This window comes from Cydia splendana, chromosome 1, assembly GCF_910591565.1.
Source record: "Cydia splendana chromosome 1, ilCydSple1.2, whole genome shotgun sequence".
NCBI classification, from domain to species: Eukaryota; Metazoa; Arthropoda; class Insecta; order Lepidoptera; family Tortricidae; genus Cydia; species Cydia splendana.
Genome location: NC_085960.1, coordinates 13541313 through 13557186, shown reverse-complemented (window position 1 = coordinate 13557186; position 15874 = coordinate 13541313). Strand labels below are relative to the sequence as shown.

The following is a 15874-nucleotide window of genomic DNA, read 5'->3' as shown; positions in this document are numbered from 1 at the left end:
TACAGTCAAATACCCTATACTTAGCAGTAAAATAGTACTGCTAGCGGTTACAATATATATATCATATAATCAATGTATTACGAAAGCAAATTGCTCGAGTCAAAACGTAGACCTTCGCTACGCTTCGGTCAACTACATATTAATATAATCAATATTAATGTATATTGAAAGCAAATGAAAAACGCACAATTTCAAAATGAAAGCTTGAAATAAAAGCCAAATAATTGTCGTGTCACATTATAACACAATTCTTATTTAGCTACAAGTAGGTAATTCGTACAATTATATTAATGAATTTTTCGGTTACATACGGTCCTCAATTGCGTAGAAAACATAATATGTTGATACTATTAGGAATAACAGGATATTTAGAATGACAATAAATATTATATCACGTTGGTTCTAAGTACAGTCTGCGTCTGCGTCTGTACCTGCAATGTTATTACTCTTCGAAGGCCGCAAAAATAATGGCTCTACGAATAACATCGTGTCAGATATTTTTGCGGCCTTCGTTGTGTAACATATTATTGCAGGTCACTGTGCAACATGTACGAGTAAGAGTTGGTTCCCTAGCGGTAAGCCGTGCGGCTTCCAGGTCGTGGGTTCGAACCTCGCCTTGTACCAATGATTTCTTGGGTATTATGAATTATACAAGAACTAAATATTGACAAGGAACATATACTAGTACCTAACTTGCCTGCTGTCGCCAGTTGTTACCTAATGGCTTTTAACTGTATTTCATTTTCTGTGTATTTTTAACTGTATGGTGCATAATAAATATTTTTTACGTACTTAACTTCTCTACAAGAGCACAAATCAACGGAAATGTGTAAATAATGTACACAATAAAGTGGAATGTTGTTACATTCTTGAAATATGTCGGTCGTTTGTTTTCAATCATTTGTAGAGATGCAGTGCCCGATTATGATCTTCGTAACAGACGAAGTTCGTTCACTGTAGAAAAATACACGTGAGGTTTCCTTATACCCCCCTCCCCCAACGTGATCTATCGTGATTTTTTCGTGACCCCCTCCCCCTATCGTACCTCGCGTGATTTGTGCACAAGCCCTAACCTGGAGGCCGATTGAAACGTACATTTTGATTTCAAAATGATATTTAAACGATATAGTTATTATACCTCTCGCGTCCCTATGACAGTTCCTTGAAGTCTCTTTTGGTTGCGCTTAATTAAAAAAATATATTTCACCGTACTTTTATTGCTTAAATGTTACATTTCTAAATACATTATTGAGTTAAAACGCCCAAAATGTGTCTTTCTACATTTCACGTGAGTCTACTATATAAACGGTATCCCAAAAAGGACGCAAGATTTGACATTGATGAAAAACACATTTTTTTTCGTTATAATATATTTGTATATAAAATCTTGAAGTACATAAAATAGGGTTATTTGTGGAATAATACGTCAGGCAAATGTCCTCCTAGGCTTTGCTGGCACATACGTACTCTTTTGTCAAAATTTTCTATGACCATTTTGCATAGATGCGGCTGAGTTTCTCCAATGCAGCGTCGAATTTCCTCTTTTAAAGCATGAGTGGTTGTGGGCTTATTGGCATAGACTTTAGACTTTAAATAACCCCATAAAAAGAAGTCTAAAAGCGTTAAATCGCAAGATCTAGGCGGCCAATTCTGATCACCGAATCGAAAGATCACACGACTAGGAAATGTTTCATGCAGTAAGTGCATCGTTTCTCTGGCTGTGTGGCAAGTGGCCCCGTCTTGTTGAAACCACATTGCTTCCACATCGATATCCTCTAATTCGGCTAGAAAAAACCTTGTTATCATGTCGCGATATCGAGCTCCATTAACAGTAACTGCTTGACCGGCCTCATTTTGAAAAAAATATGGTCCAATAATGCCTCCAGCCCAAAATCCGCACCAAACAGTGACCCGTTGTGGATGCATTGTTGTTTTTGAACAATCACATGGTTCTCTGAGCCACAAATGCGGCAATTCTGACGATTAACAAAGCCATCGGGATGAAAATGTGATTCGTCGCTAAACATAATTTTGTTTGAAATTGGCGGTCGATAATCCATTCAACGAACTCTCTTCGCTGTCCATGATCATGAGGCTTCAGCTCTTGTGTTATTTGAACTTTGTAAGCATGGAGATGCAGATCTTTAATGAGTATACGCTGGAGAGAGCTTCTTGAAATTTGCAATTCTTGTCCACGATGCCTAATGGATGTTCCTGGTTGTTCGCGGACATTCTGACACACTGATTCGATATTGCCATTTGAACGGCTTGTTTTTGGACGACCAGTGGAATGAACATCATGAATTGATCCACTCTCCCTGAATTTTCCAACCACTCTACTCACAGTTGATGAAGTCAAGTCAATATTCCGACCATATTTTGCACGGAATTTTCGAACCGTACCCGCCAAACTTTCATTACTTTGAAATATTGTTCAATAATAAAAACGCGTTGATCTTTCGTATAACCCGCCATTTTTACAAACCCTAAACATTCAGCTGTCAAATAGTTTTTTTTTAGGGTTGCCAGCACTAAAATACAAAAATGACGGCAAATTGAAATCTTGCGTCCTTTTTGGGACACCCGTTACATATAAAACGGAACTGTCATAGGGACCATAATTCGACGAGAGAGATAAAATTTAATTAAATCACTTGAAAATCATAGTCTCTAAAGACAATTAACTTTGTATCAGAATTTAGGGCTAGACTAAAGTTGCCTCCAGAATCTCGCGAAATAAATTAACAAGTCAGTGTGCACAAATGATACCACAGTGTGGCCAGTGCTGTTCATATCGATATTTTCAAAAAAGTTTGGATTAGAGAATATCGCGAGAATACACCGCTAGGGGCGCTACTATTGCGCGGTCAGTTTAAATGTTACTTTAAGTAATTTTGTTAAGTTATTTTACAAATGCTACTTGGTATTTCGAAAATTGTGCAATTTTATAGTAATAGAGACAAGGATATTGGAGATAAATATTGTAATTAATTAAATAAGTAGGTATTTTATCGAACGAGCGAGTGAAGCGAAAGAAGTTCTTACATTCGACTTGGGACACGCGGCTGGCTAGGGGCACGTCCCGGCATTTCAATGTTTTTAAGCTGAGCTATCAGAGGATAGTTTGATACTCAAGAACTTAAGTAAATTTGTTCTAATTTAAATGAAATTGGGTAAACGTGTAGTTGAGGGCATTATATTTTAGTCATTAAATTATGAGCAGGCTGAATCAAGGGGTTATTGAGCTAGAAGAGCTTAGAAGGCTAAAAAGCTATTTGTGAGGCGTCTTGCTATTCTGGTCATCTTTTTGCAAGAAAGTATGGTCGAGTTTGGTATCAAATGAAAGTGCTCGGCTTGCACTTTTATAATATCGTTTTTAAATTTTCCATTTTTAAATAATTAGCAAGATAAAAATAAACATAATATAGGTACATATTTGACATTTGACAGGAAATATTTCGGCTTACCACAGATACAGTATCAGTTAAAAAGGGCTCCACAGACCTTGTAATATATCCACGCGATTTTTGATCCATTGCCGCCTATACTGGGACATAAAATAGGAAAATTAAAAAAAAATGGAACTCTAAAATTTCCATACTATAGTCGGTCAAACAAGTTTGTCAGTAGAAAAAGGCGCGATATTCAAATTTTCTATGGGACGATAACCCTTCGCGCCTACATTTTTTAGCCGCTTTTTTCTACTAACGGAAATGGCTTGACAGACTATAAATTGTTGCCATGTGTAAGCAAGCAATTTACGTCAAAAATGTGACAGCTACGCAGAAAGTGGCGCCCTCATTTATTAACCGACTTCCAAATCTCAAAAGCAGGAGATTCGATTGTGTTTTTTTTATGTTTGTTACTCCATATCTCCGTCATTACTGGACCGATTTTGAAAATTATTCTTTTGATTGTATGTATATGCATACAGATTGGCCTCGTTTTTGTCAAAACCCAGTTCTGATGATGGGATCCATGAGGAATCGAGGGAACTCCTCAAATCTTAAAGGCATACATATAGTGATTTATGTGTTTTATCAATAAATCAAGCATATACATTTAAAAAAACGACATTTGATGAAGTGGAACTGCTGATGATGATCAGAACGGAACTCTTAACGACGCATAGTTCACGTTTGGCGATTTGTCCTCTTCGTTATGTTTGTTAAGCAAGTTAAGTTTTTAAGCCACATTTTTGTCAAGCTCTAGGTCTGATGATGGTATCCATGCGGAATCGAGGGAACTCCTCAAATCTTAAAGGCATGCGTATAGAGATTTGTGTATTTTCATCACAAAATCAAGAATGTACATTAAAAACTGTCGCATTTGTTGAAGTGGAACTGCTGATGATGATCAGAACAGAACTCTTCAATGACTACACGTTTGGCGATATTGAATTTCGATTTTGACGGAGCTGGCCCTGGAGCCAGACCTGACCCGGATCCGGGCTCTTATCTGGACCTGACCCCGGACTTGGACCTGGACCCGGACTTGGACCTGGACTTGGACCTGGACCAAAACCTAGACCTGGACCTCGACCTGGACCTGGACCTGGACCTGGTCCTGGACCCGGACCCGGACCCGGACTCGGACCCGGACTCGGACCCGGAGTCGGACCTTGACCCGGAAAACCACTGATACTGATATCACCTGATACCCTAAATCGGCGGTCGGCAACCTGCGGCCCGCGGGCCGCATGCGGCTCGTGAAACTGTCACTTGCGGCCTGCGAGCCTCTCTGGCTATGTAATATTGAGAAACAACAATGTTTGATAAAGTCATAAATATTAACAAAGTGCGGCCCGCGTCAACTTACTCATCGTTAACTACGCTACTAAAACTACGCAAAAAAAGGTTGCCGACCGCTGCCCTAAATAAACCACTATGATTACCTACCATAAAATGTAGGTATAAAGTATAATGATGCCAAACTCACTAGCCCCTCCCGCTCAATCCCCCGTACACCGCACCGCAGCGCCGTTAAGTGGGTTAGGCTAGGTTTGAACTGCGATCCTCACAGAACCGAAAAAAAGTGGCTTAGGTTAGGTTAGAACTGCGAGCCTTACAGAAACGAAATGCTACTAGAAAAGTGGTTTTGGTTAGGTTCGGACTGCAATCCTCACAGAACCGAACTGCTATCAGAGAAGTGGGTTCGTGAGGCTAAAACTGCGACCCTTACAGAAACGAAATGCTATCTACTAGAAAAGTGGGTGGTTTTACCTCCTTTTCTACATAGTGCAACATCTATATACAATAATCTTTCACCGGCCCCCATAGAAGTCGGTTTTTTTTTTCTTGAAAATTGTTTTCTACTATTTTATGTGGAACTATACGAGTAAGTAGGTGCAACAAAGTCAATCGCTCTATTTAATTTTTGGCAAACCGCAAGTTCTCAGTTCGGGGCGAACTACTAGTTTTATTTATTTTGTTTTATTTCTTAGGATAACTTACACCTAGAGTAGGTACCTAATAAGTTATGTGACAATCTAGAAACAGTGATTTTGGCTAAAAAAAACAAATAAGGCCAGCCCAGACGTAATATTTCGTACAATCTGATTAATTTCTCATTTACATTGTGTGGTGATCCCTATTGCTTCGATTGTAAAGACCAGTCCCCAAACTTTTACGTTCGGTTACGGTTATTCCCGAAAAATAACCGAATATCGGTTATAATCGGTTACGGTTATTTTCGACGAAAAATTATAAATTTACAATGAAGTAATTAAAAAAATACATAAATCTTTACTTAAAAACCTACAGTATTAGGGAATGTGAGTAAAAGTCTTCGTTTTTTTAATAAAACACACGAAATACAGTAAAAGTAAAATATAACCTTGGACGTGATACGATATTCAATTAAAATATTTCATAAATAAGGGAAGTAAATTTGGTATATTTTAGTTATTTATTTAAGTCCACGAATGACAAAACATAATAATATAGACACAGGCGTAACAGCCAAAAAAGGGAGGATTTTGTAGTCATACCTATATAAATATAGACCTATACCTATATAAATATAGACCTATACCTATATATATATATATAGACGATAAAAACATACAATTTAAGTCATAAATAAATAACCGAAAATAACCGAGTTTCCAATATTCGGTTATGAAATTTTGTCAAAATATTCTGTTATAACCGAATATTTCGGTTACGGTTATAACCGATTTGCATTCCCTACTTAGAACACACGGCTGGCTAGAGGCACGTCCCGGCATTTCGCTGTTTTTAAGTTGAGCTATCAGAGGATAGTTTGATGGACAATAACTTAAGCACTTAAGTAAATTTGTTCTAATTTAAATGAAATTCAGAAAACGTGTAGATGAAGGCATTATATTTTAGTCATTAAATTATGAGCAGGGTCGATCAAGGGGTTATGGAGCTAGAAGAGCCTAGAAGGCCAAAAAGCTATTTGTGAGGGGTCTTGCTATTCTGGTCATCTTATTTGCAAGAAAGTATGGTCGAGTTCGATATCAAATGAAAGTGCTCGGTTTACAAAATAATATTGTTTATTAATTTACGATATCTAAATAATTGGCAAGATTTATAAAAACGAAATAAAATAAACATAACATAATATAGGTAGGTTTTTACATTTGACAAGAAAGATAACGGCTTACCACAGATACAGTTTATTTTAATCTCTATGGTGTAGTGCATGGTATAATAATATACTCCGCCTGGTACTCTCTTCCGACCACGTGACTGACACAAGCCTACGTCATCATGCGACAGCGCTATAGAGTCGGACCAAGAAAAGTCTGCATCGGATTTGATAGCCCACGCAGTGCAAGTGTCATTTATGCGTCATAATTTCATAGAAGTTTGACGTTTAAAATAACACGTGCACTGCGTGGGCTATCAAATCCGCTGCAGACTTTTCATGGACTGACTCTATGATAATATGCAATAGCGCTATATAAAGTGGCAATGTTATTGGTGACGTAAGCTTGTGTCACTCTGGGAAGAGAAGACCATGTTTATATTAGACTATGGTGTTGTGATTTAAATCTATCAGTTAAGGGCTCCACAGAGCTTGCAATAAATCGCACATGCGGTTTTCGATCCTTTGCCGACTAAGTAGGTGCATTCAATTGATCTAACTTTTTGGCGAACCGCGAGTTCTCAGTTCGGGGCGAACTACTAGTTATACCTATAAATCGAAATCGTTTGTGACCCCTTTATAATTATCACATGGGTAGTAAGTGCAATATCTTACTTATCGACACATACTCGTGACTATTTTTTCTTTGCTATTCCTGGTATCATTTTATATGTCAATCACATGTCAATTTAGTTCGCGTGATTCTGGAGCCGACCTTAGTTAATTTTGTTAGCACTCGCGCGTGCACTTCGCTAGTAGGTACTTGTTCATAAATCATGTATTGGCTAGCGAGACGCACGGGCAAATAATAACAAAATGACAACATTCAGATATCATTTTGACATCAAAATGTAATTCCGAATTGGTCTCATGTTCAAACAACAAATATTATTGAGACCACTGACATAATTTATATAACAAGGGTTGCTTCAAATCCCTTATCAATCAGAAACAATACCTACTCATATGAACCTCTTTAGGTATATGTATACTTAAGGCGTATTTAATATAATTATAATACCGAGTAGGTAAATAATTTATAGATCAAACATATTTAGGCCATATAAATCACTTGTGGAACTCAATGAACACTTAATCAAAGACAAATCCAATAAAACAATCTTCTTTTTCTTCCTCGCGTTATCCTGGCATTTTGCCATGGCTCATGGGAGCCTGGGGTCCGCTTGACAACTAATCCCATGATTTGACGTAGGCATTAGTGTTTACAAAAGCGACTGCCATCTGACCTTCCAACCCAGAGGGGAAACTAGGCCTTATTAGTTAGGATTAGTCCGGTTTCCTCACGATGTTTTCCTTCACCGAAAAGCAGCTGGTAAATATCAACCGATATTTCGTACATACGTTCCGAAAAACTCATTGGTACGAGCCGGGATTTGAACCCGAGACCTCCGGATTGAAAGTCGCACGCTCTTACCGCTTGCAATAAGTAGGTACCTAATACGTAAAAGTGAGCTTATTTTGTTTTATACTTTTATTGTACCTAGGTGCTTAGTAATTTCTACTCAAGATCAATTAATAAACAGGCCAATAGGCCTGATGACAAATTTTGAAATCCCTTTTAATATTGTCGGTACACTTGTATTGGTTCCGAAAAACACAATATTTCAGCTACATATACTCGTAAGCTTTAACATAAATACTCGTAATTGCATTTTATTGTAGCTAGTTTAAACCTCGCGCGAAAACGCCTCGCACGCCATTTGTGACGTCATAAATTAGTTGGTAGTGTGGTAGATATTGTTTACATACTTACAGTTACGAATTTTGCCTTGAACCCGAATGATATTGTTAATTCAGCACCATATATTTCGATTAGGGGTGATAAATACATTACAAAAATTAATCACAATAACTCACAGGCCTATTCGGATTTCGAGATAATCACAAGATCTTGAGACGATTTAGAGATCAACTAGATCTACATTAGATATCGACTAGATGTGACATGGATATCTAAGTCATGACTTGTCAAAATCGTTCAAGAGGACCTCCAGAATCGCGGAAACGTCAAATTTGACATATCTATCTTACAAATATCTTTAAATTAGGGGAAGCCCGGTTAAAACGCATATGTTAAGGGAAAGTGACAAAATAAAATACAAGTATGTAATAATTTTAACTCTTTTTACTTTTAATTTGTACGTTGTTTCATAAACTTTGAACACAGCTATTAAAAAAATAAAAACTTATACAATTTCTTCTATTAACATCACTAAAATCAAAAAGTGTCTATTATCCTTTTTGCCCGTAGGGGTCGGGCAAAACGGATATGCCGCTAGAGCAAAAAGAATAACTTAAAAATATGACAGTCAGTCTTGGCTTTCGTCACAGAAGTAGCTGCCTACAACTGCTTATGATGTGCTATTTTCATACACCCAATTTTGACATTCGAGACACTTCCTGATTTTAATTTTCGTTGCAAGGTAATAAGTGGAATCTGAAACATTTTTGCGGCAGAATTTATAGACTTTCCTTCTTTTTTTTACTGATTTTACAGCTCGCTCTAACGATTTTTGTGATCACGATACCCTATCATGCTTTCTTTTGTAATTTAAAACCACCTGAAAAACATCGGTAATAAAACGGTATGTAATAATTATCCGTCTTGCCCATATTCGTTTTGTCCATAATGCCAATATTAGATCGATGAACAAAATTCAAATGTTATTTGTAGATTATGAAAAAACTACTATCACAAATTATACTTAAATATATATGCCATTGAACAAATAAAGCTTATAATTATACACTACATGATGTATAGTAAAAAAGTTGTTGCACAAACTTTTGCGAAAATCGTAACGAAACTGCACAAATTCTTTTTTTTTTCTCTTCACTACAAACGAGCGCTTACATTGTTTTGGTCAAACTGCCATGGTGTCATCGACCGCATGCCAAATCTTGGTGGCAAGTGTCAAAGCGCCCATTACCCATCTCTTACCCATTTTTAGAAAAATCGATTATTCTTCTTACCCGCATTATGCGTATTTCCCGGGCTTCCCCTACCCGTATCGTTACTTGTTGAAGTCTAGTAGAAATATAATTCATTTTCCGAATCGAGCCGTCATTTTATACAAAAACTCTCACACGGTTGCAATTTAAGATTAATTATATATATACATGTAAATTTTTAGTGAAAATACCGAGCGCCGGTTTTACTTTTTAATTTTTTCTGGTTACGACAGCCAACATGGCAATGATAGTACCATTCAGCCAAATAATTTAAAAAGTTTTTTGGTGAAATATCGTATTATTTAGCATTTTATTAGGGTTTCTGCTCGAGAATTCTCGAGGCGAGAAATCTCGAGAAATATGTCCTTCGTCGAGACGGGAAAAAATCTCAATGCCTCGAGAACTCGAGAAATAAATCTCTTGTGATAAGTAACCAGAAAACACGCGTATAAAGACGTGATGTGACTATACTATTAGTCAACCAACTAAATAAAAAACTGGCTTGATCCGTCCCCTATCGATCTGGCTTCAACAGATTTTACTGTTTTTAAAACTTTTAAACTACTACTCTCAAATGTCTAAATAGTTCGTCTCGTTTTAGGTTCATTACTATAATTCGTTTTTTTTGTATAAGAAAAAAGGTCAACAATCTTGCCCAGTCTTTTTATTGAAAAACTCTTAAAAAAATTAGTAACTTTTACTTATGAAAGCAAAACAACATAAATGATCTTATATGCTAATGTTACATATTTGCCGTGACTTATTTATCAAAAGTGTTTTTCATTAAAAAGACACGTCAAGATCGCTTATCTTTTTTCTAATACTAAAAAAAACTAAATATAGGGTCTTGTAATAACAAATATTGCAAAAAAAATTACTATTGATAAATCAAATCATCCCGATATATTCTTATTAGCAAAATAGCACAATATTAGCAGCTTCATTGTTACGTTGAGTACCTATGTATGTATTCATATTACTTAGAAAAACTTGATGATAAAATACCTTATTGTGATTTACTTACATTTTGTGAAATACCTAAAGAAATACACTATAGGATATCACATCGCCGGCACGCATGCACCTTTAGTTTTTTGTTGTTGAATTTCGATTATTAAGTGCAATTTATGGTAACTACAAACTTTCCATTTGTTTGATTATTGATCTCACCCGACACCTCTGAGTCTGATTTGTAGTAAAGCAAAAATTTGAAAATAACAAGGTGTTTATTGAAACTTTCAAAATTTCTCGAGATACTCGAGAAATTCTGGTCGAGAATTCCCGTGCCTCGAGAAATAAAAAAGGCCGAGAAACCAGAAACCCTACATTTTATTTATAAAATAACAAATAAATATTTACTTTATATCGTGTAATAATATTTTTTGGACGTAATAAATGTTTAGTGGCGAAATAATATTTTTTTTGAAACCATTATTTCCATGATTCTTTGTTACTGTCATCAGGCCTATTGCATTGAAATTTTATGCATCATATTTTAATTAATAAATATTGTTCATTTTTTTTACTCATGGTTTCAGCTGATTCAACTTACAATTAAAAACGACCGTAATTCAATGAAATTATGCACAGAAATGTTTATGGTTATAATCGGACCAAGTTAACTCTGCACGGCATTTGAAATTACCAAGTGTGGAAACGTAATCATAATTGTCAAATTTCTATGAAAACATGACGTTTATAATGACACTCTCTCACTTTGTTCTATTCAAATCGTCTAAGTTAGCTTAGTTAGACGAACTCTTAAGTCACTTTTTATCCTTATCCCAGAAATAATTCACTGTGGGTACAAGTTTATATGAAGGACGATTAACAAGTTCCACGCGAAAGAAACTGCAGGCAATAGGGTATTTGACTACTAGTCAAATCAGTTTCTTTTTCGAACTGTCAAAACGATTTTGCTACTATGGAATATATATGAAACACTAGCTTGTGACGTCACAATCAAATTACCTACTCTTTATTGTTTTATACGGGTTTTAAAATAGAAATTGTGTCAAAATAACTGTTGTCTACGTTTCTCTATAAATTTTCTGGTGCTTTATTTCTTGCATAGTTAAATAAAGTCAAATGAGCGTTTTCAAAAAAAATTTACATTTCATTCATGTCTTCAAAATATTGACTTCTTGGGCTGGGCTTGGGCTTACTCAGAATCATTTGTACATTCACGCCTCATACATGAAAAAATGTGTCCCAAGATCTCCTTTCCAGATCGTCACATTTTTTTATGAAAAGTTTTTTATTTGTATGAACATGACGCACTGGAAAAATATTTTTTCATACAAAATTTTGGGACATATTTTTTCATGTAGGTATGAGGCGTGAATGTACAAATGATTCTGAGTAAAATGAGCCCAAGAAGTCAATATTTTGAAGACATGAATGAAATGTACATTTTTTTTTGGAAAACGCTCTAATAACCTATTGTAAATAAACTACTAGAGAGGCGTTAGCTAGGAATTCCAGGTATGAAAATTGAACGTGACTTCTCTAAGCATATATCGTTGGACTTGAAACGGTTAATTCTCACAGAGAGTTCGGTTTTTGGCATAGGGTTAAGAGCAAAACTGTGGAATTAATCTCTCATGTATAAATTGATTCTTTAACATTTCAATGTGTTATTTGGACAATATGTTATTAAGCTATGCTAATAGAATTTCAGGTAAGTTTTGGTACCTATTTGTTATGTTTCGTTAAGGGTAATATTTTAATAAAATCAATGAAACTAGGCCTGGAAGGCAGTGAATTCAAGTTCAACGTCATTTTCTTAATTATTTGCCCTTTTAGGGTTTTTAAAGAATATGACTTTATACCTATACATAGTTATAAACAAATGCATTTTCGGAAAAAACTTCGTAAAAGTATTTTAAATTGTTATCTTTCTAATATATTTTCACTTTAAAGACATGTTAGCAAACAAAAGAAGAAATTGCCAGTGTTTAAAGTACTAAAAGTAATATCTTTTAAATTAGACAGTCAATATTTTTTAGCAATTCTATGATGCTAATTGCGTTTCTATATCCGATAGGTTTTAGAGTAAATACTTACTTGTCACCCAAAAAAAAATCTTGTAACCCAAAAATATTTTCATTTTAAACACATGTTAGCAAACAAAAGAAGAAATTGCCAGTGTTTCAGTACTAAAAGTAGTATTTTTTTAATTAGGCAGTTTTTTAACAAGTCTAAAAACTAGGCTAATTGCGTTTCTATATCCGATAGGTTTTATAGTCAATACCTACTTATGTGTTCTATGATTCCTAGACACCATAATGCAATAAATGCTAAGTATGTACACCCACTGACCTGTTTGCGCGATGTCCACTCATTACATGGGTGCTGTTTACTGTGGTGTATCGGTTGACAGCTCGGGATGTTATGATGTCGACGCTGGGCGAAGCTACTCTTTATATACATCCGAGCGGGAGCGTTAGCAGAAGCGAGACTTTCTGTTCAAATTGAATATTTGTTTCAGTTGGATTTCGTTGATAGTTATATCTATGATTATACAGGATGGCCAAAAAAATAACTGCATTCCCGTTGCCAGGGAGGTTTTGAGATTATACTGAGCAACTTTTACAATCGGACCAACCCTGAATTTGCGAAAAAAGTAAGTAAGTAAGTAAGTTTGCAGTAATTTTTTAGCCAATGTGTATACACGGAGTTTTGGAGTATTACGTAAGGTGACTTTAGTTAAAATAATTATTTAAGAATAGCTTCTGCCTGCGACTTCCGTCTGCGTGGAATGATGATGATGATGATTAAAAAAATATCCCATGTCCTTCCCCGGGCTTCAAACTATCGCCATACCTAATTTGATCTAAATCGATTCAGCGGTTTAAGCGTGAAGAGTTAACAGACAGACGGACAGATAAACATACAGACAAGAGTTATTTTCACATTTAAAATATTAGTAGGGATATTATAGGTAATGTATGTTAAGGTAAAAGTACGCTTCACCGAACGCTCCGTATCCGTCCGTATCACCGAATTTCTTCTATTTTAGGCTTTATAACTCGATTACTTACAGCTGATATTTACTTGCGTATTTTTTTCCACGAGTTAAATACCTATCCCTTCCACTATGCCTCAGAGTCGGCCAAATTGTGCCGCAGTTGGGACGTGGCAACTGATCGAAACGGATCGTCACTGCCGATTGCCACTTTGTATGGGCAACCTTAAAGAAATCGGTAAGAAGTTACGTATATTTCTTAAGGTCATAAAACCTTTTAAATTTATTTCTGTGTTTCAAAGTATGGTTTTACAGTGTGATTACTTAATTAGTTTGTGTATTTTAGTAAATTTAATTAATTTAGTGCAGTCATATTATTCAGAAATTAAGCTTAATGTGAGTTCGGTGATGAGTACACCGACAATTTGATTGGAAGTTATTATCGAACAGCGTCCGGAATCAGGGAAAGCGTATGTTTTTGAAATTATTTTTGTAGTGGTTGATTACGAACTATTTAGATTAACTACCTAATTTCACAAATAAATTAATGTATTTGTAATTTTATGAGCAATTGCCGTACAACAATAACCTATATAGAAGATTATTATAAAACTGCGTTTGAAAGGTTCATGTTTTACGACTTTTTGGCATCAAAATAAGGTTTTTGGCAAGATTATTATCAAACAATAATTTTAGATATTTTACGTCAGTATTAGCACGAACTTTATACATGTACGGTTTTGTAATGGATTCAAGTATTAAATTTAATGATCGATTTGTAGTTATAATACCATATTGATTACGATTTAAATACTATTTTCAAAATCTGTTCGCGAAATAGGTTCCACATATTTTACATGTTTCGTTCACCGAACGACCGTTCGGTGAATGGTACCCATGGTCTCTGCTACCGAACTCATGTTTGCGTTGGCCATATTTCTATTCGACGTTCATTAGAATATTATCCTTATTACGATAACGGTCGATATTTATGTTTATTTTTTGTGACCATTATTTCAATGCCAGCGCTTCTCAATCTTTAGACATACTTATTGGACGCCTGATAATAGTCTCGGAACGTGGACAAAACAACTCAATAAGATAATAAAAATAATAAAGCAATAATATTTTATACGGGGTGGTCCAAAAACTTTTTTTAGATTCCTCTCGTCGTGGGCGATTGTGATTTTTTAAACTTTTAACTTTTGTTATGGAATTCCAGGGTTCCCATACAGGGTGGCTAAAAAATAACTGCATTCCCATTGCCAGGGAGGTTTTGGGATTATACTGAGCAACTTTTACTATGGGACTAACCCCGAAATCGCGAAAAAAAATTTACCTCTCCGTAGAAAATGGACCGGCCAAAATGTATGAAACAGCCAAATTTTTTTTATGCATATACATACATGTTTTATCATTGTTCCATACCTACCTATTTGGTATGACTTATTTTTCAATAAAAAAGACACGTCAAGATCGCTTACCATCTTCCTAATGCGAAAAAACGAAGTACATATAGTAGGGATTTAATACTGAACTACTAAAGTTTGAGCACCACTCAACGCCATATTTTCATACAATTATTTCCTAGTTCGGTAATGCGGCCTCCCTATTCGGTATAATGTGCATATCACGTTTCTTAGTTCGGTAAATGGTACAAATAAAAAAACCGGAAGAAATGACTTTAAGAATACTTTTAATACACGTCCAATCATTTCAGTAATTCATAGGTATGTTTAAATGAGGACAAATTTATCTAAGTTTCTATTTTAGTATTGAACATATTCGTATGAAAATACCAGAACTAATTTAAAAAAGTAACGTTAGTCTAGGGCTTAAGCATTCGGTGAATCGTACATTTACCTTATATATTATATTATATATATATATATATATACAACGTGACCTTAGCCATTGGACAAACCCTGAAATCCCACGTAGGGTTACTTCTCAGAAATGCTCTAACGATAATATTTTTTTAATTAGAACTAAAGATAAAAAAATTAATTATCAAACAAAAGTTATTTCCAATAATCGACAACAAATAGAAACATACTGTATTAATCATTGGCAGTGCTTTTGACAATTTGTTTGACAATGTGCGGCAATGATGACATTTGTCACAAGTCAGAATCAGTAATGTCATAAAAAAAAAGATAATCAGAACGGTCGAAGAAGGTTTCATACTATTTATTACCTCAGGAGCTACTAACACATACAGGTTGCTCCAAAGTAAAAAAATCGTAATTTGTTAATTTCTTCGTAACCGCTACACCGATTGTTATGATACTTTGTATACTGGTTCTAAATACCCTAATG

General features: G+C 35.3%; 1 protein-coding gene across 1 annotated transcript in view; it reads right to left on the bottom strand.

Moving 5' to 3' along the window:
• LOC134795713 (uncharacterized) overlaps positions 1-12968 on the bottom strand; it is a 50037-nt gene extending 37069 nt beyond the window's left edge. Inside the window, exon 1 of the mRNA XM_063767661.1 lies at positions 12910-12968. Within this exon, the coding sequence (XP_063623731.1) occupies positions 12910-12932 (23 nt within the window). The 5' untranslated portion in view covers positions 12933-12968. The remainder of the gene's footprint in view (positions 1-12909) is intronic.
• Positions 12969-15874: the final 2906 nt, after the last annotated feature.